The 25,605-nt window shown below is 40.8% G+C and overlaps 1 protein-coding gene across 9 annotated transcripts in view; it reads right to left on the bottom strand.

The window, feature by feature from the left end:
- The window catches only part of STOX2 (storkhead box 2), a 142,674-nt gene that overhangs the window by 27,695 nt on the left and 89,374 nt on the right, over positions 1-25,605 (bottom strand). For 3 of the 9 annotated variants that reach the window (XM_054291623.1, XM_054291627.1, XM_054291607.1), the window contains exon 2: positions 16,977-17,075. The exons of 4 other annotated variants lie outside the window; for them this stretch is intronic. In XM_054291623.1, the coding sequence (XP_054147598.1) occupies positions 16,977-17,061 (85 nt within the window). In that variant the 5' untranslated portion in view covers positions 17,062-17,075. Of the gene's footprint in view, positions 1-2,191; positions 2,242-7,751; positions 7,830-16,976; positions 17,076-25,605 lie in introns of those variants that run through there. 2 more of the 9 variants (XM_054291666.1, XM_054291658.1) reach the window with 2 other exon arrangements.

Here is a 25,605-nt window from a genome sequence, read left to right on the forward strand (position 1 = left end):
TATGTGTTTCACCAAATGAACACACCAGGTGCTTAGGACTGAATGAAGTACAAAAGTCACTACCACCCTGGCCCTTCAAAAACCCTGGCAGTGAGAGTCCAACCAAGCCTTAAACAGGTCTGTGTGTTTCAAGAGGACAAGTAAATAGCTGGGTTATACAGCTACAGTTTGTTGTATGAACAAACATCACTTTTGGCCACAGGTCTGTGGGGGTTGTTAAGCAGCAAAGCCATACAGATCGATTTACAAGTGTACCACACTGGTAGTTACACAGTAGCCATAATCTCAACATTAAAAGATGGGGGCTTGCTATACACACAGTCGGCAATTTTTGTGTTCCCTGAAAGGCCTCCTTCCAGCAAATCTTCCTTCAGCTTCACAGAATTTTTGCCTTCCCTGGAGCTGCAGCATCAGCCACAGCATCTCTAATGAATCCAACTTGACATTTACAATGTTTTGGGTCTCCTAGGATTGTCCTTCAGAAACTCTGATTGTCTACTAAGTACACACCCACTTTACAGCAACAAAACCCACTCCATGAAAAAAAAAATTAACAAGTGAATTAGACCAAGCACTTATTGAAAGTAAAAACAACAGTTCCAATCTTCTTCCCCTTTGCACCAGACAGCTGCCATGCAAAGCTAAATGGGCTCATGCATGCAGCACTGTTTTCACAGACACACACAAGTTCTTGCTGCAGTAGTCTTGCAACTAACACCAAAGTTAAAACACTGACAGAAGAAAGCTAAAGGTAATTAATACTGCAGCCTAAACAGCTTTTCTCTCTACCAAATTTCTCTAGCACTTGAATCCATATTATATGCTCAGGACAAACTCAAGTATTCTGAACAGACTAATACAACTGCAAGCTCTTTCAGTGAGACAATTCCTCTCGTATGTGTGATGCCTATGGATACCTGGAATGCACCAAGCATGCACAGACATTTTGTGTGCGTGCACCTAGGCATGCCTTTACTCAAATTCCTCAGTTTACAGCACTCTTACACAGCCCTTTAAGCAGTATTAACAACAACAAGAAATACCTGATACCTCAAGCATAGCAGAGAGCAAAAGTGAGAGACCAGCAGTGGGGGAAATATAAATGAGAATGTTTAGAAGAGCTGAAATTGATGGACAAACCAGTGCTGCCACCATCAGCGATGTCACAGGACGGCCTCACAGGAGGAAGCCCTAGTGAAAATCCCACATGCACTCCCCAACCAGGGCAGGTGCTCTGTTCCTCCATTCCACATCTCCGCCTGTAGCACGACGGAGGTTGGTACTAAAACAAAAGCTGCCTTATTGATAGCATACAGTACAGTACACTCTGTGTAACTCCATGCATGCATGTGCATCCAAGCAGACCAGTACAAAATACAGTACAGCTTAACATCAATCTTCATCCCACACTGAGGAAGCAGATGATGTAAAAATCCCAATTTCTTTGTTTGCACACACTCCTTTGTCAAACTCTACATTAGCTTAGCTACATTACATATATCCTTCACTCTTCCCAAGTTGGGGCCTGGGATTCCCCTCCTTTGCCACAGCCCCTTCCTGATCATTAGAGGGAAAGTCAAGAGAAAGAAAGGAATATGCTAAAATGGGGATACACACACACTGACCCACACACATGGTAACACATGAGAGAAAATAAAAAAGGTTAAAAAAAGAACATGCTCAAAAGAAGCCAAGAAGGTTATCAAGAGTGCAAGTCCATCTTGCCTGTACCAGTTACCCAAATTTCAGAGGCTAAAATGAGCTATCGGTGCTCAGCAACTGTAGCTGCAGAGACCATAACCATCTACCACAGGATCATAGAATATTCTGAGTTGGAAGGGACACACAAGGATCATCAAGTCCAACACCAGTAAACAGCTCATAAGCAGACCAAACCTGCAACCTTGGTGTTTTTAGAACCATGTTCCAACCAACTGAGTTAATTTCAGTGTTGGTCATCATGATCAGCTCTACAAGAATGAATTTCACAAAGCAGGAACCACCCATCCACCAGGAACACAGCGCAGGAACTCTGTGGTCTCAGAAGAAACCAGATTGAGGAATATCAGAAAGATACCAACTTACACTTCCATTTCTTTAGGAAATCTCTTAATACAAGAAATTTTGACATATTAGTGCTTCACTAACAACAACTTACTTGCAGTATGCTAATAAGTTCCGCTTGACTTACCTGAACAAATCTCCTGGTTCTTTAAGAAATCACAAGAGGAAACATGATCAGGGTATTAAGTTCACTAAAATCTCAATAAGTAAAACCCATCTGTTTCTGTGCTAGTTGTCTAGGAGCTAAATATCCTTCCTCTTTTTTTTTTCTTACTCCTGCTGCTTACACCCCAGTTTATTAGCAGAGAACACACCTCCTCTCCTTCAGATCTCAGTGCACTGGCTTTTAAAAATCACACTCTTCTAGAGTTCTTTTCTATGTCTGCCCTTCCTGTCCCTTTAATCCTGTTAGAGGACTCCTATACATTTACTCTAACTTACGTAACTTTCCTTTAAAAGCAACAACCAGAATTCTGCACCATATTCCAGTGTTCCAGCTAACCTCCCACCTGCATGGGAAATTGCAATTTCCTTACTTTTAGTAGAAATATCCTACTTTAAACCCTGCTTTTTTCCCCACAGTTGTATTTTACTGGGGGCTCACTGCCACTCTACAACTGAGCAAGCAGTTCCAGTTAACCTTTTTATGCTGACTGCAAGTGAGTTTGAAGCAAATATTTCTAGGTTTGACTCCCAAAACCACGATCTTCAACAGCTCGCTCTGTGGATATGATTAAGGATCTTTGACCATCCCGTTTTTCTCAGCTGTTATCCATTTTTAAGCATCTCTGCTTACCACATTCTAAAAAAGAATCTCAAAACCTAGGACCAAAAACAAACAATGTTTTAAGTGTTACCTAATGCAGGACAGAATCATTATCCAGTGTGACACTTGCTAATACAACCACCCAGGAAACAGCATTTGAATGAAAACATCAAGTCTTAAGGGAGAACCAAGGCAACCAACGTAACTCCTTCCCTCAAAAAGCCCACCAGTTAAAACAATTGTGTCTTTTCAGAATTCAACTGCTAAATGAGTTTTCTTTAAATTATAGCTCACTGGAAAGTATGTGATATTTTAAACCACACAGAAGAATTCTGTAATATATTTTGTCACTAGGACCACAAAATGAGAAAAGAGGAGGGTTTGGGGCTTTTTCATAGAAATCTGCTACTATCAAATTAATTTGACTCATGTTAATGCTATATTGTAATCAACCACACCAACACCCCACTCCCTCAAAAACAAAGCCTGCTTGTTCTCTGGCAGCAAACAGCAAATGCAAGGAAAGATAGAAGCATTTTAAAAATCTGACACTAGAGGAAGTTTGGCAAGAGAGAGTAAGCAAATGAGAAACAAAAGAAAGAAAACCCAACAAAGATAAACCTAGATGTTTTCTTCTAGAAATTTTAAAAACACAGATAAAAATGCTCCTTTGCAAACACTTCTGAAAGCACAAAACACAGTTGTTGAAGGTCTTAACAAGATGTTCTTCACTATCCTCTTCAGTTTAGCCAGAACACATGCAGTGTGGCTGGAGATGCTGCAGCAAACATTCAGCAAGAATCTAATCAGCAGAAAAAATTCTTGAAAGGTGAAGTGATAATTAGTAACACAACCCGAAGACATAGTGCACTCTCTCTCATTTATATTGACTGCTGTAACCATTAAAAGATTTTCAGCCCAAAGACAGTACTGCAGTGGTTACAGCTTTTCAAACCAATAGTGATGACTGGCAGATAACATCAGGTTAAAATAAGAACCTGCAACACTGAACACAAGTCCCATGGTACTGCAGCAGCCTTTAACAGCCCAATTTTTCCTGGCAAGAAGAGAACTGATGAAAAGGCCAGGCATGGAATCAATTAAATTAGTGCCAAAGTGCTTTTAAAAGGAAAAGGTTAGATGCTCCAAAGACTTAGCAGTTGAGAGTTTACTGGGTCATTTTTTTCCCTGTGGTCGACAGTAGAGTTTTCAATATGGCTGGAGTACCCTTAAGAAGATATACTTTAAAGTGAAATTGAAATATTTTACACCTCAATACATGAAGAAGCTGTATTAGTATATTCTGCCCCTATGCTCTACCTGCATGAGGTAGATGCAATGACCCCTGCTTCCCACCATGGTTCAAAATTCTTTCAAATTGTGTCCTTTGGTCTCACCTGTGTGGGGATTAGCTGTGAGGATGGGAACAAAGGAAATGCCATGGCACAACAGTTCAGCAACTCACCAAATCTGCTGCCTGCCTCATGCTCATCAATCATTTTATAAAGGAAGCATTAGAAATCCAAGTGCACACATTACCACTAGTGTATACTGCACCTTAAAGGGAAATGCCCTTGTTCCAGAAACAGTTCTTTTGAGATCCTCAGGGACTGGCATATTTTGACTCTTTATCCCAATGAGTATAACTATCAGCAAATGCAGCAACCAAAACCGACCTCCCCAAATAAATGACAGTACCTGGAACCAGGGCTTCCCACAATTAACTCACTGGATGAAATATTTCCTCCTGTCCATTTTATAAATCTTTTACTTTTGAATTTTACTGAGCACTTATTTACAGGAAGCAGTAAACTAAAACCTACAACAGACATTTTACTACTTTTTAAACAGCAATACATCTCTACCTGCTGCTCTACCATTTTTAAATGAAATCTCAGAAATCTGAAAACTGCCTTGTACATAAAACCATAGTATCCAAAAGGATAAAATTACCAATTTCACAGAGCAACCTCTCTTGTATGACTTCTTACGCACCTCCCCATTTATAGCCATAAGTTTAGACTTTTAATTACCACTCCTGACTCATCTAATGCATTCACCGACTCCAGCAACACGCAGAGACCATGCTCCTAAAAAAGCACAAAACTTAACCAATTTAAGCACTATTTTGTCAGTGCCCACTGCACTGCTTTATCCTACAGTGCTGATGTCACTACTCTGCAGAATTGCTCAGCTGTTTCACTCAGCTGTCGCTAGTCCCCTCTGAAATCCTCCTCCGCAGTTTTAATGAACCTGAACAACTGCGATCGGACAGACAGGGTTACCACTTCATTATCCATTCCATCCTTCAGACTTCTTGTATAGCTATTAAACCCCAAACATTTGGTATTGATCCCTGCTGCACAAAGCACCATTAACCATTTACAGGGCCCAGAAGGGGCCATCCTTCTTTTTTCTCCTCTCCACATTAAACTGAGCTTGACAAGACTCTTCTTTTGGACTTCCACCAAGCATTTATAAAGCACTAGAGCGTAGAGTTCTTGTGCTCCCTGAGTGTCGCTATGACCCAGTTTTCTGAAAGATGAGAGCACATAAAAATAGTTGTCTCTTTGCCCTCTTATTCAGTATAGAGAGACCTAAACTAGGATATCAAGGCTAGATTCCTGAAATGATCTCAGGAGCTGATGATGATCTCACCTTCAACTGAACTAAACCAAAAGGCTAGCAAAAGGAGAATCAAGATAATTTCTTTAACAAATTTCACAAGCAAACACAGGACACAGTGAGAAAAAAATAATGTATCAAAACAGGTTGAGATCAAAGCATAGAGGATACATAAACCCAAACTCTGAATTACTACATTTTACGCCATAGCAAGATAGTTATTTTCTAAGACACATTAAAACAACAAAATAAGTCTTCCCTTGTATCTTGTCACCATGTTGTAATTCCTTACTCTTGGCCATTAAGAAAAAAGTCCTTGTAGTTACCATCATATTCTTTCACCAAGCAATCTCCACAGGCAGTACTTTAACTCACCCAGATCTTCCTGGCCTGAGGACACCCCCTACTTAGGTGAAAACCTAAGTTAGGTTTAAGTTAGGTCAGAACCAGAGCTTGAGAAGGCTCTCTGCTGCAAAAGCACTTCTGATTATCAGTAAACATGGCTCTACACATGGCACTGCACATAAGCCCGAAAGAACAAATGTTATCTTGTGCTGCAGACCCAAGCCCGAGCCCAGGTGCCAAGGGCCCAGGAAAGGCAGCATCCCCAGCAGAGCACCAAGCACCTGCCAAGGGTACCCACATATTACTACACTCCCTTGGAAAGAGCCCTCCTCCCCTCCCAGTGCCTGGAACAGGCAGAACAGCTAAAAAGAAACATTTAGCTTCATATCCAAAAAGCTGCTTCTAAGCTTTTATGATGAAAGATCAAAGCTAGGGGAAGGGTGGGAGCTTACAGGACAGTAAAAAAAGTTGAGAGTAAATTAGTAGTGTGCATGCTAATAAGACACACATACAACATTACTAAGGGAGCATGTTAATGGTTTGGATAGTTTGAACGGAAACATGTGAAAGCAGTTCAGCATGTTATCACCAATACTGTCTTTAGAAGTGTTCTGCTGCTTTATGAGCAGCTCTTAAAAACACACATGCACGTGTAGTTGCATAAAAAGATGGTGTAATCCACAAGAACTTGAAAATGTGAGGCTACCCAAAGGGTGTCCTGCATGGTCTGCAAAGCCTATGCATAATGCATGAGAATTTTTGCTTTAAACTGTGGTATTTCATTTCTGGTACTGCATTTAACTGAGTTATTCCAACATGGATTTGTTGTGCAGTGTCCAGTTTGATACAAGCTTGGAACATAATTTGGAGAACATCTATGTAACAGGGATAAGATGGAAACTGACCTCAGGACTTTGGTCTAAAAGACTAATTTACTGTCAGAACTATCTTGGTGTAACTATACCTACATAAATAGCCATTTATTTTGGAGTAAGAGTATCTTGTTTAACCTGATTTAGCTTGTACAACTTCCAGAAGTTTTATCAATGGGGTTGGTAGTACATGCACAATCCTGCTAAATTCATCTGCATGACCTGTTGTATCATGCACAAAAAGGTGGAAGTTAAAAATGGAATAAACAAGACTAAAAATAAAATACTAATTTTGTTACAGGCAAGCATATATCTTCCTGTTGTTCAATCATATGATCATGATGCATTCAAAAACGAAATGTTTAAACAAAGGAATTAACTTTCTACTGGTATTTTTTTTTCTGGGTTCGGATAGCTTCAGTCATCAAGAGTACATAACCATTGACATTAAGAGTTGCAAGTACTATTTCTGTAAAATCTTCCTGTTATGGGAAAAGGCAGAGATAGTAAGGGAGCCAAATGTGGCTTCTATTGCCATATGTTGTTTCTAATAGTCGCAGCTTCAAACCTGATGTGGGTTTTCATTTCCCTTTATCTCAATTGAGTGCTGCTGTACTATCAGTACTTCTTAAAATCAAGACTTACTAAGAAGCCTAATTTTAGGCACTCATTTCTGGAACATGGCACAGAAGCTCACACTCAAATGTAAAAAGAATCCAGGCATGTAAGGTATCTGGAAATACCTGAAAGTCTTGGACACTTCTCCTTCATACTTCAGTTTACAAACAAGAGCTTAAAAGTCTACTTTAGGGCATAGAGGTTTGTATGTGATTTACATGTCTTTTGCCTTGCTCCTGACAAACATTTTTTGATGGAAGTTTTGATGTAATTAGTGTTTCCAAGAAAAGTCTGAGGGTTACAAAATTATATTCTTAAGGTACACAGAGTAAGAAGTTATTGCTTTAGAGAGTGCATTTCTGGTATTCTTCATATCTTTGGAGACTGAGGATACAAAAGCTGAGTGTAGCTTCCCAGTGACAGTTTTCTTCCTGATAACATCTTCCAAGGGCAAAAATTACGTTGAAAACATAATCACCGCATATTTTCCCCTCACACGCGGCCTCTGATTGTCTCATTCATCACCTAGGTAGACAGGCATTATGCAATTCTGTTTGCCAGATACTGCTCCTTAGGAAGCACTTGCACAATACTAAAAGGATATAAACTGCCCCCAGGCCTCCAGAATGGGTCATCTTCAACTATGGCTTCCACCAACAGTGAAGTCACAGTGTTGGCTTTCTGATATCACAGCCTTCTCTGTAGCAACAGCCTATGAGGTCACAAATAAAGGATTATCACTTTGTTGTAGGATTAAGGGAACTAAGAAGCTGGTCTGTCAGAAGATGGGTTTTACTTCAAATAATGGGAATTAAGAGAATGCTGAAAATAAATGGGTTGTAAATTGTCTTTGTCTGGCATGCATCCTTTTTTCCATAATACTGTAAAATAAGGTATTGCTTTCATTAACAGCTCCTAAGTAATGGAATGAACTGCAGGCTACCTCCTGAGCTATTACATGGGAGATGAATTCTGAAACAACTTTCATACCTTTGGACTCCTCAGTCATTTGATTTTGCAAGCATAGACACCAGTCAGACCACTCTCCTCAAGGGTCTGCTGGTTAGTTTATTCACAAGTATTCAAAGCTAGTAATAAGTTTCAGAAAGTGACTAGAAAAAAAATACAAAAGGAAGTCTAGAAATATCGGCTGAGGGAAGGAGGAATAAAAGGAAGGGTGATACCAGGTGACAACAGACTTACCTACATTATTCACAGAAATCCTATGGCCCATGCATGCCTACAGATGCAGACTTTTCCCATATTTTTGAATTACTCACTTTTCTAGATGACTGGCAACTCAGGCTACCTGGAAACTAGCTACTATATGCATATAGTCTTATCTGACATGAGCAGCAGGTCCAACACATCAGGTGTACTATGTATGCATAATTTATCCCACAGGGACTGTCCCAGATTTTAAGATTAAGATCTCAAAGTCCTAAAACAGACTGGCTCACAATCTTCAGTCTGACCTGTGGTGCAAGCAATTGTACAGTGTGAGAGTATCTTGCAGCTTCAGGGAGATTCTTTACTAAGGCCCAACAGGAGCTGGAGAGGGAGATTCTTCCAGCACTATGAGCATAGGCACTAATACCAATTTCTGTTCTAGAACTGGAGGAAAACATTGGACAGATTTGCAGTAGCTGATCAAGGCTTTACCTGGAGTCTCACCCATCAGTCTGGAAAATTTATATTTCTATTTTGCAGCAGGAGAACTATTAAAAACGTTGAGAAAAAACAACACAGACGGACCGACGAGATGCTTCAGTGTGCTTTAAATAGGCTTTGAAATTTTGCAACCTATTTAAAAAGGTTGTTTCTTTTGCCCTCCAGCACTAGCAATAAAGAACCTCAAAGGAAGTGCTTAGATAGACCAGACTTACTCGCTTTGGCACTGAGCTCTGCAGCTTCCCAGGGCTGAGCCGTGCCGGGAGACACGATCGACACGATCCCCGCGCTCAGCAGCGCCGAGCGCTGCCAGCGCCGCGGCCGCCTCCGTGCACCGGAACGCTGCAGAGACGCTGGGCCTCTACCGGCACCGGCACCTGCCAGCGGCCCGCTGCAGCCAGCCCAGGCCAATGCCGAGCTCAGGGCAAGGCACCACCCGCGCCCGCCGGGGAAGCGCTGCCCCGCCGGCACAACCCGCCCGCCGCTACAGCGCAGCCTCCCAGCGCGCCGCGCTGCTGACGAAGCTTTTACCGCGCAGCACGGCGGGCAACCGAGCCGAACGGGCAAGGACCGCCCCTGCCAGCCCGGCGGCTCCCCGGTACCCCGGACGCGGCATCTACCGAGCGGCACCCACCGAGCGGCGCCTCCGGCAGCGGCCAGGCGCGACTGCCCGCGCTCCGCCGCGGCAACGCGGGGCCCGGTCCCACAGCGCCCATGCCGAACCCATCCCGGAAAGCTGCCAACGCTTTAGGCCCCGAAACACGGAGAAAAAGCAACCATGCGCCTAGTCGGAAGATGGGACGTTACTCCCACCCTTGCACAACATTTCCAACCAAAAGCCAGCAGAGTGTTCTCCCCTAGCAAAGGCCACCCACGCCCCAGCCATTTTGGATGCGTGAGCAACTCCCACAGGACATGCACCCCTGTGTGCTGCTGCTGCTGCTTCAGGAACGGCCAAAATCCCAGACAGGGAGAACTCAGAAACTAAAATAAAAGAAGGGGGGGTTTGTTGATTGGTTTCTTTGGCCTGGAGGTCGTGGAGCTTTGTGTTTTTGTTCGAGGTTGTTGATTTTACATGATGGCAAAGCAGATTTCCATCCAATTCATCTACAAGCACTCTGTCCTCACAAGAAACCCTGGGGTTGGTACTCCAAAAAAGCAGTACAAAGGGACAAAAACCCCTCTGCCTCCCTGAGGGCAGTGATGTGATGGGATGTGTGCTGCTGATGCCAGAAATAAATCTGAACAGCCATTGCCATTAAACCCACCTCCCACTTCAAAAGTACTTCAAAATACTCATCAAGTATTCTATGCAACTTTCAATTCAACGCGGCTTCAGGATTGATCCAAGGTTTTTGCTGTTTTGTTTTTAGAGTTTAAGGAGGTCAAAGGACCAACAGCAAAATGCTCCTCTCTGGCTGCTATTGAGCAGAATCTGAATCTGAACTTGGGCAAAAATTTCAGCTGATTAGTCACCTATATTTAGAAGCTATTGTCTGAAAGGGCAACCATAATGGAAACGTTTTTGCGCAACAAGTGTAGCAAGACCCACTGCCTCTATTTTTAATGGATGCAGAAGGTTCTATGACCAAAATATGGTTTGTCAAAACAGTGATCAGCACACATGCCAAAAACCACAGCTATAGAGCAAATTGAAAGCTAAATCGAACCACACTGTCCATCTCTCTTGGTTTCATCAAAAGCAATCAGGAGAATAAGTTCATGAAGGCAAATCACAGGGTAACAATAGGTGCCTGCTGTGGATCCTGAGCATGAATTTGAACTTTCTCTGAACCTGGGCTCAGGGCTTTCTTCACAAGTGTAAATGGACATCTTGGTTTTTAGGGCTGGTGTATCTTATGGTCCTCAGGCATCAGCAACATGCACAGCCTAACCACACCTAGCGGATGGATATTTACAAGAAAGCTAAAGCAGTACTACAGTCACAGTAATTCGGTGTTTGGGACACAGCTGGGCAAACACTGGTAAGACACAGGAGGTGTCTGCAGCGTGCTGTGGTCAGGAATCAGCACCGGGACCTCATGTGCCTCCAGCACTCAGGCACAGAGGGACCGGAGATCAGATTGGCAGCCTATTAACCACTCATTCAGCTTGAATTTCAATATTCCTCTTTTTATAAGCTCATCCATTGTTTTAATTACTTAAGGAAGATGTCCAATTTGTGCTTTAGTGCACACATTAAAGCACAAATGCTTTCATTCCAAACTTTGACATACAAACTATTACTGGAGATGAGGTGAACTAAACAGAAACTTTCCACTTGAACAATGGATGAAAGAGATCAAGAAGGTAACTCAGCAGAGTAGTATAAATTTTGAAAGGCAACTCCCACCCCCTCCAAGCAAGACTGAGAACTACTGGATGGCAGCATAAGTGCTAGGATCTCCCTCACCCTGCAACTACACCCAATATCCACAGGAACACTGGCACTGCCCTTTCATAATAAATGAAGAGCTGAGTGGAAAAAAACAGCCAACCAACCAACCCCTCTATAAATCAGATTTCCCCATGCCAGGCAGTATAAAAAAGCAAGAGCAGGTGATTCCTATGATCATGCAACCTCTGGCATACAGGAAATCCCAGACCAAGACTCAGCACAGAAGCTACAAGCAAGGACAGTGCAAAGTTGCTTTAAAAAGCCATATGACGATACTGTGCTGAAACATTTTCTAGCCTGTACATCAATTTCACATAGTATTGCTTTGGCTTCTCTATTTGCCAATCATCTCCAAGACCTTTACATGCTGGCAATTGTATTTCCTTCTCTAATGCCACTGACATCCATTGCTTTCTCTACAAGTCAAATATGAGGAAATGGTTCTTTAGTGGATGACAACGGCTCTGTCTGGCATTTTACAAGACCTGAATGACTGGCCCTGCCTGAAGGACTTCACAACCAAGCTTAGATGGAGCCAACATATTTCAGATACAATGGTTATCTGTGAGGCCTTGGAAACAGTAAGATCACTTCATCCTTGCAAGCTTCAGCTTAACATACTAATCAATTACTGCTATTTTTAAATTTTCCTTTGGAAAAAAAAAATACTCAAAATTATTTTATCAGTTTTGGCATTTGACTTTGGGATCAATCATCTATCTTCAGTTATTAAACATTTATGATTCCCTTTTCCCTCAAATACAGGAGGAAAAATGTGGCAATCAACTAGGCAGGACAAACTGACTGACAGTAGCTTACAGCTAAACTAGCAACTGCTCAACCAAATTGGACCATCTGTAGAAGATGTGCCATAAATATTAGCTTGAGGATGATAAGCCTATAATCAACAGCCATAATTTTTATTGGCACATCTTGTTTGCATTTCAAGAAAATAACAAAATAATCTGATGGTCACATATTTCTGCAGTATCTGAAAGCAAAGAATCCCTTAGCTTTCTCCACATAGTTTCTGTTAACTGAAACCCTGGAATTATCTAATTACTACCTCCATATATAGGATGTGCCCAGATACTAAAATTCTGAAGCTGTAAGCTTTCAGGTGTTTTTGCTCTTTTCTCCTTCACTGCCAAATAGGAAAGATTATGGCAAAGATTAACTAGACTAGGCACTCAATTTGTTCCAACTTCTTACCCCTCTCAGATGCTGGTTTAAAAATGTCAACCTGAACTGAACCAATGATCATCAAGTAAATTACTCACAGCATGAACCAAATTTGAGACCCCACACTTACCAGTAAGGACCCAGGAGTTTCTCAAACAGAAGACCTGGATTCTTCCAACCACCAGGAGAAACTCCAGGACAGATCTAGCACACTCTAACTCCTGCAGGCTACTTTAGTTCCTAAACAGCACCAGGAAAACAGCTTTGATTGAAAAGCAAGGAATGGTCAAGATGTTGGAAAGCTACTCAAGACATCTGTGCTGCATTCAGTGTTGTGAGTGGAACTAACAGAAATGTACCTGCATCAGTTTTTGTGGTCTGTGTTGAACACTGTGGTTCAGCAGTTACTTGGCTCACATTAACAGAGCTGACCAGGGCGGAGAGAGCTCTGGCCTGACTATACACCTCTTAGTACATGCCATATCCTAGATATATGTTTGGCCTCCTTAGACTTCATTTATTTTGAAATTTAAGTGTCTAGAAAACCTTATTGAATAGTTTATTCAAAATGGTATCTCCCATGCTAGAAATCTTTCATTTATAAGAGAGTAATAGGGTTAAACAAGAAATAAAAAGACCAAACATACCCATCCTCAAAACATTCACATCAATGTACGATGGAAATTATGTACTCATCTATGCTAAAGCCTGACAAGAAAATCTGGAAGATACTGTTGGATATCATAAGCACTACTTCAGATGGCCTGAGGAATCCATCACCACGCTGGTGGTATTCTGTGGTACTTCTCCTTTGTTCACAGGAAAATGAAAGTCCTTGCACAGACAAGTCATCATTTGTCAAAGCATTCATCATAGATGCCTAACTGTGCAACAGAGCTACCCAACCTAAAGGCAATCTATCCATTGCAGTCCTCATCCAGGCCAGGACAGCCCACATTTATGCTAGATCTGCTCTCATGAGTTAGTTTAGGGAGCTAACCTGGCAGAAGGCTACTCCTGCCAAAAAAAAAAAAAATTGTATGCCAAACTCCAACTGGGTGCCCTGTCTGTTAAGACAGAGGAGATCCTGTCTCAGGGCAAAGTAGGAGGCAGTCTGCACAGGCAGTGGAGAAGCAGGACCTCCTGCTCTGGGAGCTGGCAGTTAAGGGTAAGAACTGCTCAGTTATCACAAAACTGCACGGTAATATGGCCACTCATCACTAAAATGACTGACACAGTCACCATCCTGACAGCAGGTCCATGTGACAGCTGGAGTTTTCAAAAGGCTTTAAAAAGGCTTACAAAATTCCATTCATGTTCATGGCATCCGGGTTCAGGTCTATCAGCACTGGTTTCAACTACAAAGGGCAAGTTTTGCAAAAGCAAGCTTTGTTTGTCATATCCAACAGACCATCAAGACTTAAACAAAGTAAGGACATGCAGCTGGAATAAACAAGGAAATAAGTAGCAAGCACACTTTCCAAGAATATGTTTTAAAATAGTGCTGTTCTTACAGAGACAGCATGTACCCATTTTCATCAGTAGTTCCAAAGACCTGGTAAAAACCGTCACTTGCAATAACTGAGCTTCCCAAGGAATATGGTCTATTAGACATCAGATTTTGACCATTCTAGTGGGATATAACATGCAGAAGACAGGAAGGATCCTGCATTTCTCCATCCACTGCTGCAATATCTTCCCAAAACACAGATGACATTCACAAAGAATGGCAGACATCCTACTGTGTAGAATACAATTCCACTGATATTAAATTGTATTAGAAAACCATACTTTTTTACATATTAATTTTAGAAAAAGGGAGAAATATTTTGACAAATGTCAGAACTTCCTGTTACGGCATTCCTGCAAGAAGTGTTTCTTTCTCTCCCTTCAAATTAGTTTGTTCTAAAAGACTGCATTAGGTAGAGCAATATTTAAAACATTTAAACAGTCAAATTTGAAACAAACCAGTCTGATCCTGCTGGAATTAAGTGTTCTATGTGATCTAAAAATACTGGGTTTTGGATTTTCTTACACATGAAATCTGTCTACTTTGGAGCTCTGTTTCAAATCAGAAAACAATTTCCTTAGAATCCCAAAACCTCCACAAAATAGAGCCTCTGTCTACTAGTCAACAGTATGCAAGCTTCAAATTTTACAAAACAAGTTTCAACATATGTCCTTACAAGAACATCCAGTATCATGTATTTCCTCATGTGAAACTTGAGAATCTTAACACATTCGTTTAAAATGAAAACTTTCATTTAGTCTGAGCTGGATTGAAGCATTTTTGCCTTGTTCTGTATCTCAATCTGTGTGAGATTAATTTATCTTGTGAACACAAGTCTTGATTGACTCGCATGTGTTTATAAATATGTATGTACAGCTCAGAGTAGGAAAGCAGGAGCAGCATTACATCAGCCTCAACACCTGCACCATGTTGACTGAAGCAGAGAAGACTGTCTATTGTTTCTCCTCCTTATTAATGCCTGCCTTCCCAGCCTTACAAACGCCTTACTGCTCTGCCAGTAACATAAATCATGCTGACTCTCTCTGACTTGCAGTTTCCACTAAGACTGCAGAGGCAGATCTTGAAAGAAAAAAAAATAAACAAAACCCCAACAATAAACTGTGAAAATATCTAACAAATATTCTTACGATTTTTATAATGACATTTGCCCTAAGTGCCCATTTGTGTGGAAAATGTTTAAATTGCTCCATTTATAAAAAGTCTACAGTCCTAAGGGAGCTTTTAGAATTATATACAAAACATTTTCATACAGATGGAGGGCATTAAGTACTTCATGCATGCAAGAAGGAGAAAAAAAAAGCTTGAAGAAATGTTACAAGAAGAAAGCAGAATATTTTGAGTCTGAGACAGAGATCTTGTTCATCACACTCACAGAGAAAACAAGCTGAAAAGAAACCAAAAGGAAACAGCTGACATACTATAGAACAGATTCTCTCCAAAAACTTACTCAGCATCTAATGTAACCATCTCAACAATCCTTCTCAGTTAAAATGTAAACCTCAAAAAATACCTAATTTTACACCACAGAAGTTTGCTACTCTTTAAGCTGAGCTATGCATTTAGGCAGAACAAATGGTAAGGATCCAAGTAACCAGCACTGGGGGAGACACTCACCATACGTCACCCAGAAAACAGCAGTTTCAGCAAACAGCAAATCCAGACTGGAACTGAGACCAAGACTGCCAGCCATGACAGCAGTGAGTGATGGCAGAGTCTTTTAAGAGGAACAGTGGGGACAAAATCTGGTTTAAAAATTGATCACTCATGGAAAGGTTTAACGGTCACCTGCAGCAGCTGCAAGAGGTGGGACTCAAAGCCCCCAAGTGCATCTACCTTCAGAATCAGGCCCCTACCAGAAGGCAGCTGTGGGAAGGACGCTAGTTGGAAAAGCATCTGAATACCTGGAAAACAGGCTACAAAGGAGCAAGCATTAAGACAAACCCCTGCAGGGCAGCAGGACTGCTTTGAAAATGTTTTTTTGTAATTTCCATCTTGATTCTGAAGTGATAACATCATGCCACAAGCAAAGGAACCAGAATGGCAATGTTGTCTAGAGCACGATTTCATCCTCCCCACCTTTCAAGTTGCTTATCAGCTCAGAAGGACACTAACAAGCTTAGCAGCACAGGCTTGCTGCTGGAAGAATGTGAAGCTAGCAGGGTTTTTCAGGTCAGGCTGGAGCTAGTACAATGCTGCAGATTAAGCAACTTCTGTGAATGAGGTGGGAGTCTCAGAGCAGACAATTTGCTCCTGGGAAGAAGATTTGGAGCACCTAAGCAAGCATTTAGGTAGGAAGGGACTGCCAGCTCTCAGTTTGTTCCTACTTTGATGCTCAAGGGATCTGAAAGGGTAACCTTTCTGGAAGTGAACAAATCATACTAAGCAAAACATTCTGTATTGCCCATTTCTAAAGTATACAAAAATACCCTGGAAAAACAAGTTTTGGTTGCTGCATGGCAAAAGTTCCCAAACTGTTTTAAAGATCTGCTGTGGTTTTGTCTTAAAGCTCATCAATGTTCAAAGCCCATGAAAAGCTGTCATTTTCTCACTGCCTGAGAACATACCAAATAGCAATTATAAACAAGCATTGTGAAAAGAAGATCCAACTGGTGGACAGGTTCTTGAAACCTGAACACAACATTCAGACATTTTTCTGTAATTTCTGTGATCTTATGCCTGAGGTCTGCTGTCAACAGTAGATTATCTGGAAGTCTTTCTATTGCCTCTTATTGGAGCCCAGATCCTTAATAGCATCATTTAATATTCATTATCTATTACCAATAGGTAAAAGAGACAAGTCCTGTGACATAATTCCTGCCTGTCACAAAGTGAAGCACCTAACACCAGCTGTTTTAAATGTCATTTTAATGATAAATAGTGTCTCACAAAACAAGGCAGACATACCACTGGAAATGTCCCCATGTTCCAAATGCCTCTCTTGTATTGGATGCATCATTCTTGTAACCTTGCAACAGTCAGGGCTATTCATTAACCAGCTATTAGCTGAAAAAAATAAAATGTCCATTAAAAAGCAGCACCAACTTTCTGAAAGTGCAGTAAACTGAGACACAGGTAAACTTGCAGAAGCAGAAAAGGATTTTAGCTAGCAACTTCATCCTGAACCTCTGCTTTATCTAACAGGATTTTGTACTTTTGCAGAAAGTTGCCACAATAATCCAAGTAAATTCTGAGCATGTGAAAAGGGAAAAAAAGAGGAAAAAAAAAATTATGATCCTTCAGGAATGCCCCAGATGCTGCCATGCAACCTCTTCAGAAAGCGAATTCCTTGTATTGGGAGTTGATTTTGTACCACCTTCTATTATAAACTCAAAGGATGCACACAATAACATATGGGTGAAAGTGATTTAAAATGTGTTTCTAATAATGCCTGAATAAGGACCTGCTTCTGGAATTATTCACACAAACTATTTCCGTTTGTTAAAGCCATTATCCCTATTCTTTGACTAACCCCCTCTGCACCTCTTTCAAAAGAAGAAAAAAAAAAAAAAACAAAGCAAAACCCAACAAAACCAAAAAACCAGAGAACAATTTAAATGTTTTGATGTGACAAATGCCAGACTCCAAAGCTCATAAATGTGCTCGAACAATGCATTTGAAACTCTCATCCCAGCACCTTGCATCTTCAAATAATCTCCTGAGCTCATTCAAAATGCAAGCACTTTAAATGTACAAACATGGAAAGAACCTTCCAGCTCTTGTAAAGAAGATAATGAATCACAAAGTTAACTTTTTACTTTCAAGATGACTCTCAATCATTGCTTCCATCATTTCACTTTCAGCCTCACCCTGTCCTGATCCTGGCATGTTCTGCTCCAGAACACACAGAGAGATCAGAAAAGCTCTGCTTAAGATTCAGAAAGAAGATAAAAAGTACAGGTAACTAGAAGTGTGCTCTATCCTGCCTGAAAGGATGGGGAGAGGGCTGAGAGTGATGGGGCACAGCAAAAGAGCACACAAGAGCACACGTGATATAATAAAGGGAAACGCTCTTCCAGAATGAGATGGAAAATGAAGGAAGCAAGGGTAGAGGGGGAGCAGGAAGGGATCTAAATAGTTATGAAGAACAAATAGAGACAGTTTTTAAACTCATGAGAGAAAAAACATCTACAGCTTTACGGAAATGGATGTCATTTTTAAAATTTAAGCTGAAAGGTAAAAAACCAAAAGATTTAAAGTAAAAGGTGAGAGAGAGACCTATCCTGAGCAGATTTCCAGTAGATGCTGACACCATGCATTATGAAGACCTGAATTTTTAAGGGGAAGTTGTCTGGAAAATGATTTTCCTTCAAAGCAAACCAAATCTATGACCAGGGCAGACCTACAAGCAAACAAGCATCAGCACCCTTGGCTACCCAGACCAAAGAGACAGAACTAACAAGCTCTTCAGCTCACTGTGGGAGTGAAAGCATGGCCCTTTGTGGATGGCACATGTGAACCACTGCTAAATAAGCATCCTGAACACATTTTCCAAGCATTTGTTTGGACACAGGCCTCTGCTGCTGACCTGGATAATGGCAGGACTGGAAGCTGGATGGAAACCACAGCCTCCAAATGCTGCTCAGCACTGCTAATCACAGGATAACCTGGTGGTGTGGAGAGGAAGAATTTCTGCTCAGTTTACAGCAGAAGTCAGAATTCCTCCCAGGCAGCAACACCTTCACTTCATTCCCACAACCCACTACCCAAAGCTGATTCTCAAAAACTTTTTTAGGGGCTGGAGGTTTGGTCATTTTCAAGTTTTTGTTTGTTGGTTTGGAGGGGGTGGGTGAGGTTTGGGGGCTGTAGGATTCTTTTGAGGGTTTTTTTGTATTTTATTTTTCTTTCTTGGTTCACTATCAGGGTGTAATTAAGGTTCAAAGCCAAGAAAGAAAGGGAACCAGCTCTGTTGTCAGCAATCAGCTCAACATGCTGTTAATATCTACCCATAATCTCTCCCAGTCTAGGCCTATAATCTACCTGAGAGGTAACTTAATTTTCCAGTGGTTGCCTCCATGGGTTACCAATCTCTATTGCTTGTTATATATTTAGTTACACAGGCATCATGTCTCCTGAGAATACACAACCAGGTGTTACACTTTACTTCCATGAACCCCTTCTCTTCATAGCAGAGCTTGTACCTCCACACACGGAATACAAGCTTTGTTAGAAATGAGAAGCCCTATTTCCCCATGCACTAGGACATCCCTTACTTTACATATTTAAAGAAAAATACAACTGAGTACAAGCAGCCAGAATTAACCTCAAAATGTTTTGGGTTTTTTTCCCTTCCAGTGTTTTAACTTGTTAACAAATCAGGATAGTTTCACAGTCTCTAGGTGTCAGTTCTCAGGGAAAAAAAAAATTAGCAAGTTATAGTCATAGCTTTTAACAAGTTCTCAAAGTTCCATAATACCTCATAAAACAAGTATCACTTACATCCCCACCACCCAGCACAGTGATGCATACTGAACACGTGCCACAACAGCGAATGCACACCATTTCCCTTACAGCACCGTTCAGTCAAGTCAAACTGACACGTGAGAATATGGTACCCCACATTTCCATTTTTTCCCTTTTCCCTTCCTTGCTGATGACAGGTATCAGGTCTGTACACCAGCTTTGTCTTGAACAACCCTCAGGCAAACATTATGGAGTCTCTCCTTGCAGACCACGAGGGACCTCGGCTGGCGCTGTGGTGGGACCCTTCTGGCCATGCTGGCAGCCACAATGACTGGGGGGCAGACAGGCAATGCCCATTGCTCTCCCAACGTCTTGGGAAAACAGGGATTAACATCAAATCACTAGAAAGAGGTGACCTAAATGCTAAACAACATCCTACATCCTCACTGCTGACAGGACTATTCATTTCAGAGTGGACAGGGTCTATTTTACCAACAGTTTTCCCCATTTATACACTCCCTAACACACACATGCACACACACACAGGTTCCTATTATCTGACAGTGGTTGAATGATTAAAGGTTAAGAATTACTCCTATCTCTTTTTGACTTCTTGCTAGTTTTAAAACAAGAGTCAACTCAATGAATGTATCATTTATAGAAATTGTTTTTAACTCAGCTGTTCCACACAGGGATTGGGAAGGCAATGGCTATGCTGCAAAAAGAGGGAATAAGAGCTCCCAGGCTCCCAAAGGATGATTTATTCCACACAACCCAAATTTCAAAGTGAGGTTTCTCTTGCACACAATAGTTAATAATCTGGATTTTTCTTTGCTGCACTATTATTTCACTGACAGAATTTAATGGCAGTATAAAATGCAGGAGAATATTTTATTCTGCATATATTTTGCACCTCCATCTCTTTTGCATCTTATTTCTCTTTCAGTACATAGAGTTTAAGACTTTACAGCATTTACAATCCCTTATTTTATGTGCCCAGCACAACAGGTATCCAAGTGCAATAAAAAATAAATAAGTACAAGAATAGAAGGGCGTTTTCTCCTCAGCTACACATCAGGCACCTGAATTCAGGTGAAGTCTCTCTACTTGTAGAGTCAAAACTTGATCTGCTGGTCATGGACAGGTCACTGACAGTATGGAGAGCAGTGCTGTGTTGGGATAGTAAGGAAGAGCCAAGTCCAAAACTTACCCAGCAGAGGTCAGGCTAAACCAAAACTTCATTGTCATTACGGGTCCTAAGAAATTGTCTCTTGGTCCTTCCCACTGTTTCCCCTCAGAATCAAACTACAATTATTTTTACAAGTATTTTTAGATACCTATGAATTACTCTGAAAATCAATTTAAAACAGCAAAGACTTAAGTTTGTTGATCAAAATACCCTTGAAAAAGACTAAGACAAAAGCATCTGACACCAAGCATTTGAAGAACTAGAATATAACTGTTGGGCAAAACTGTATTACTTAAATGAAATAAGAATGAAAATCCACTGTAGCAACATAAACAAATCATTGTGCATGATCTCCAAGAGTATTTCAAGCAAATTTTGTGCTGATACACAAGGCATAGTAAATGGTTCTAAAAATACATATTGATATAAGCATTCATAATGACAAGAGGAATTACGAAGGGTCTCAAGAGTTTGGGAGTCATCTGTCCACAAAATGAGAACAAAAGCATCATGCATGTGATTTAGCATTTAGCACAAGAAGCAGAAGACAGAAAACAGTTAAAACAAGACTCATGGAGATAGAATAAAGTAAGCCTGCATAATGTGCTCATATGCATGACAAAGAATCTACATAGGTCCCCACAGCTTTCAAATAAAAATGTGAAAATACTACAAAAACCCAACAAAGGAGATGCAGTGTTCAGTATTCCAGTAAGTTGCATTGAACAAACTAAATAATAGAGAATGTACAAAAAATACACAGAAAAGTGAAAAAGTGCAACAGCAAACATGTCTGTGTACTTGTGATATGTACACATACACACAAACACGCCTTACTTGTTAAGTAAACTTTTCTTCTGCAGTCAACATAAGTGTTGGGGGGGAGGTTTGAAGCACGTGAATAAGATTTTAGCACAGGTAAGATGTTGAGTAATATTTCTTATGACAGTTAACACTAGAACATTGCAGACAATGCTAATTACACCCTGAATATTGTTTGAATCAAGGGGTTGGACAAATCATCCAAGACTGAGTATGGCAAGCAGCAACACTGCATTTCACAGGGGAAGACATCAGAGCTGTTAGTCATTACCTTAAGGAAGCAAAGCACCCTACGGTTGACCTAAGTAGTTGGTAGGCAGTGAGCTGTTTGTGCTTAAAATGCCTAAGTTTACAATCCAAGGCAATGGATTTTACAGTCTTTCTTGTTGCAGCACAGATACCCACACTCTAGGTTATGCTCTAGTCTCCTTTTGTTGCTGCTTACCAGAGAATGTCAAGATTGGTGGAGGCAACTTTGGATCGCCTCTGGGCCCCTCCCTTTGCCCTGCTCTGTGGTCTCAGAAAGGTTTGATCTCAGCTGTCTCCTTGAAGTTGCATGCAGAAGTCTTATCCCAGAACACACCTTTTTCTTTCCCTAATAGTCACCCAACTCAGAGCTTGTGCACTGTCCTCTAAAGGCATGCCTAAAACTGCTCCATGGTCTCTGTGCTGAGGACAGTTTATTTTCAAGCAGATCAGAGGCTTTGAGACACAGCTCTATTCCTCTTGTTCCACATGAAGGGGACGCATGCAGTTCAAAGGTTTTCAATGACAATATTTACAGCAGAACTAGAACTGGCTTGCAACCTTCCTGTATTGATATTTACACTTTTCTGAAGGGCTGCTTTCCAGTCTTGGCTGTGCAGAAAGTTTAAAAGAAAATGTCCCACCTCAAGGGGAAATACCAAGTTCCTAAATCACTGCTCTATTTTTGTAGGACACAGAGTTTTATCCACATAACACATGCACAAAGCTTTCAGCTCTGATTAATAAAGAAAATATGGTCACATCAAAGGTACTGCAGGGATGCCAGACACTGCTCTTTTCTAAGTGGGATCCGCATTAAACCTGACTTCTTTAGCATGCAACTTCTGCAAGGATTTGAAAGACTACACCTGATATCCTAGAGAAGTAACTTAGAGAGTGTTATATTTATTAGTTCAACAACAGTTTCAACTGAGGGTGAAATTAAATACAAATGACTACTAAATACTGCCATTACTCTTTAAATACCTCTTCTGCAAAGCCAGAATCAATTACAGTGATTGCAAAAGCTAGAACAGCCTCCCTCGTTACCTGAAAACTACTCAAACTTGGAATGAAGTCAAAAGAGAGACACAATTCATGTCATGACAGCAAGACAGACAACACCAGTGCTCCGCCAGACATGGCCCATACATCTGTGCATCCTGCAGACAATTTTTCTTCTATCTGCTATGCCAGCCACCCTTGTTCCATGTTGCAGCTAGTGATTAATTACACTTCAGTGCAGCAATTCATCCAAGCCAGACCTCTGGAACAAGAAAGACACTGTGGGAATCTTCTGCACTTTTTAAGCACTTTCCTGCACTGGTAAAATTGAAAGTAATAAAGCCACATGGTATCAAAAAGTAGTATTTCTTTATTTTTTACTGCCTTGTGGTAGTAAAAGAAAAAAACCCAACCTGTAATGTATCTTCATATTAAGTACTTAGCTGTCATTTATCACATCAATGTTCAGTGAAAGTTTCTTTGAGGGAAGGGAAACACTTTTCCAATCTAAACCTACAACCCACATGTTGTACCATGTGTGCTATAGGTTTGGATTTGAAAAGTGTTTCCTTCCATCAAAGAAGCAACATTGTTCTGCAGCAATGTGTGCTGATATCCCAGCTTAGTACTCGCTGCACTTTGCCAGCTGTGGAAATGTCTAATTGCATTCTGCTTTTCCAGTCCAGAACTCCTTGTACTGCTGCTATCACCACTTTGTTGTGTTCCTCCACGCTCATTTTGACAGCTCTTGTTAAAGACTAGCCAAAATGTAAGCCTGGTTTAGACAGGCAAATCACCTCACTCATACAAAGGCAATCTTCAAGCCTGCCTTAGAAAATTAAACTTACAGTTATAAGAAAATAATGAGAAGCATTCCCATGGGCTCATCTGAAATGTGGTGCTAGGTATGAGTTGCAGCCCTGAATAATTCCAGCACAAGTCCACCTTCAGAGACAAAATACACAGGATTTGAGAACAGGGTGGTGTTTTCTCCTTCTGCTTTGTTTATTCTTGCCAATGTAACTACATACGTTCTTGGGCCAAGAATCATCAACAAGTCCCGAAATTGCATGAAAAATGCGAACAAAGACACAGACGTGTTATGCAATCAATAAAATCATTATTTTTGCAACTGAAGCAATAAATGGCTAGGTTTAACAAAATACCCTTCTAGGTAAGATCATTAATGACAAAATGAGTAGTCCTTGAATTAACTTTACTTTAGCATGGGCAATTTACCTTAGCATGGGCTTCAAGCCAATGTGATTTGCATGTAGTACTCTCCAAATAAATTAACAGAATTTACTTTGATTTAAAAAGCATTGTTTGAGCACAAAGATTCAACTCCTCTTGAGAGGAATGGCATGGCCTCACATGGAAGAAGGTGGACTGCAATCACCTGGGATTCATTCCGATCTGAATTTTTCCTATGATCTTGATACTCAAGGTGCTCATTCAGATGCCAGTCTGTACAGGCTATAGGGATCACTGAAGGCAGGCTCTGGAAGAGCCTGCACACTCTTATTGAATGCAATAAAAGTTCTCATGTCAAACTTCTTATGTATGTCATACAACACTCAACAGCAACCAGTATCAGTCTCAAATTTGCCAATATACCTGTATCCTATGACTCATGCTATCATCTTGGATGTGTTAGCAACAGCTGTCCAAGTAACAAAGTGTAAAATGTGGCCTTAATGCCATTAACCTACGTATATTTTTAACAGAATATTTATAATGAAAAATCATAAGTCAGCTCTAAGTAGTGTTTTTGTTATCTTTCCTAATGCACTGTTAGATTTTGCTAATGATGCTCCAGAGTTTGTGCATGTTTGGGACTTTCTCCTTTGTTTTGCTGGCAGGACCAGAGAAGTCCCAGGGCTGAGACTGGTGGAGAGGCAGCGTTCCCAAGGACTGTACAATAGAGCAGTGTTTCCTAAAGTAGGTTATGTGAAGGACGAGCAGAAAGGCATCAGAGGGAGGGGTGACTGTGGAAAATATGGATGATGTCATCCTCAGCATTAGCAGATCTTTGAAAATACATGGCAGTGATTTATTGTCCTGGTAGACGATAAGGAGCTATGCTTCCAAAAGTTGGGATAGTGCAGACCTATCCCAGTGTTTCCTTGTTTCACTGAATCCTTTTAACCAACTAGTTCTGGAAACATGGACAACTTGGTTATAAATGGCCACGTGCTCAGCCTTTGTCTTAAGCCTGTGCCCAGATGACCCATTTTGCACATTTCAACCAAGAATAAAGTGACCTCATTTTCAAAAGTGCTGAGCACCAGCTGTTCCTATTGTATTCACAAACTGCACTATAGGTTCCTGTTTTCAAATTCTTGACCTCAAAAGAATTTTCAGGCAGCATAGTGGTTATATGTTCTTCCACTTGCCATATGCCTATTTATTTTAGTTCAAACATAAAAGTCTGGGTCAACTACTTTAAAGTCCTGAATGCACTAAATCCTGAACAAGTACTCTTGCCACCAGAGCTTAAGTGCAACCTAAGTGAGCCACGTGATCTAAAAAAAATATTTTTGCACAGAAGAATGACTAGATGGAAAGTCAGAGCATTTTGGCTTTCACTCCTGGTTTCTTTTTTATTTTCTTTCTTTCTAATAAATGGCCTAAGAATGGGGGAACAATAGTATCCCAGATGCTACACCTGAATTTGTATTTCTGGGATTAAGTTTGTTTGTTAGTTTAAAAAATTCAAGATCATTTTGCTACAGCTTTTGCTAGTGACTTTTCCCTAACAAGCAGGTATTTTGTAGTTTTAAACTGTTACTTAAGTAGTTTTAAACTGTTAATTGAACATACCACTGTCATCTCCAGACAAAATATCACACTGCTTGTGCAAACAATAAA

Source organism: Melozone crissalis, unplaced genomic scaffold (genome assembly GCF_028551555.1).
Source record: "Melozone crissalis strain CALT ecotype California unplaced genomic scaffold, PUWL_Pcris_2 ptg000006l_1, whole genome shotgun sequence".
NCBI lineage: Eukaryota > Metazoa > Chordata > Aves > Passeriformes > Passerellidae > Melozone > Melozone crissalis.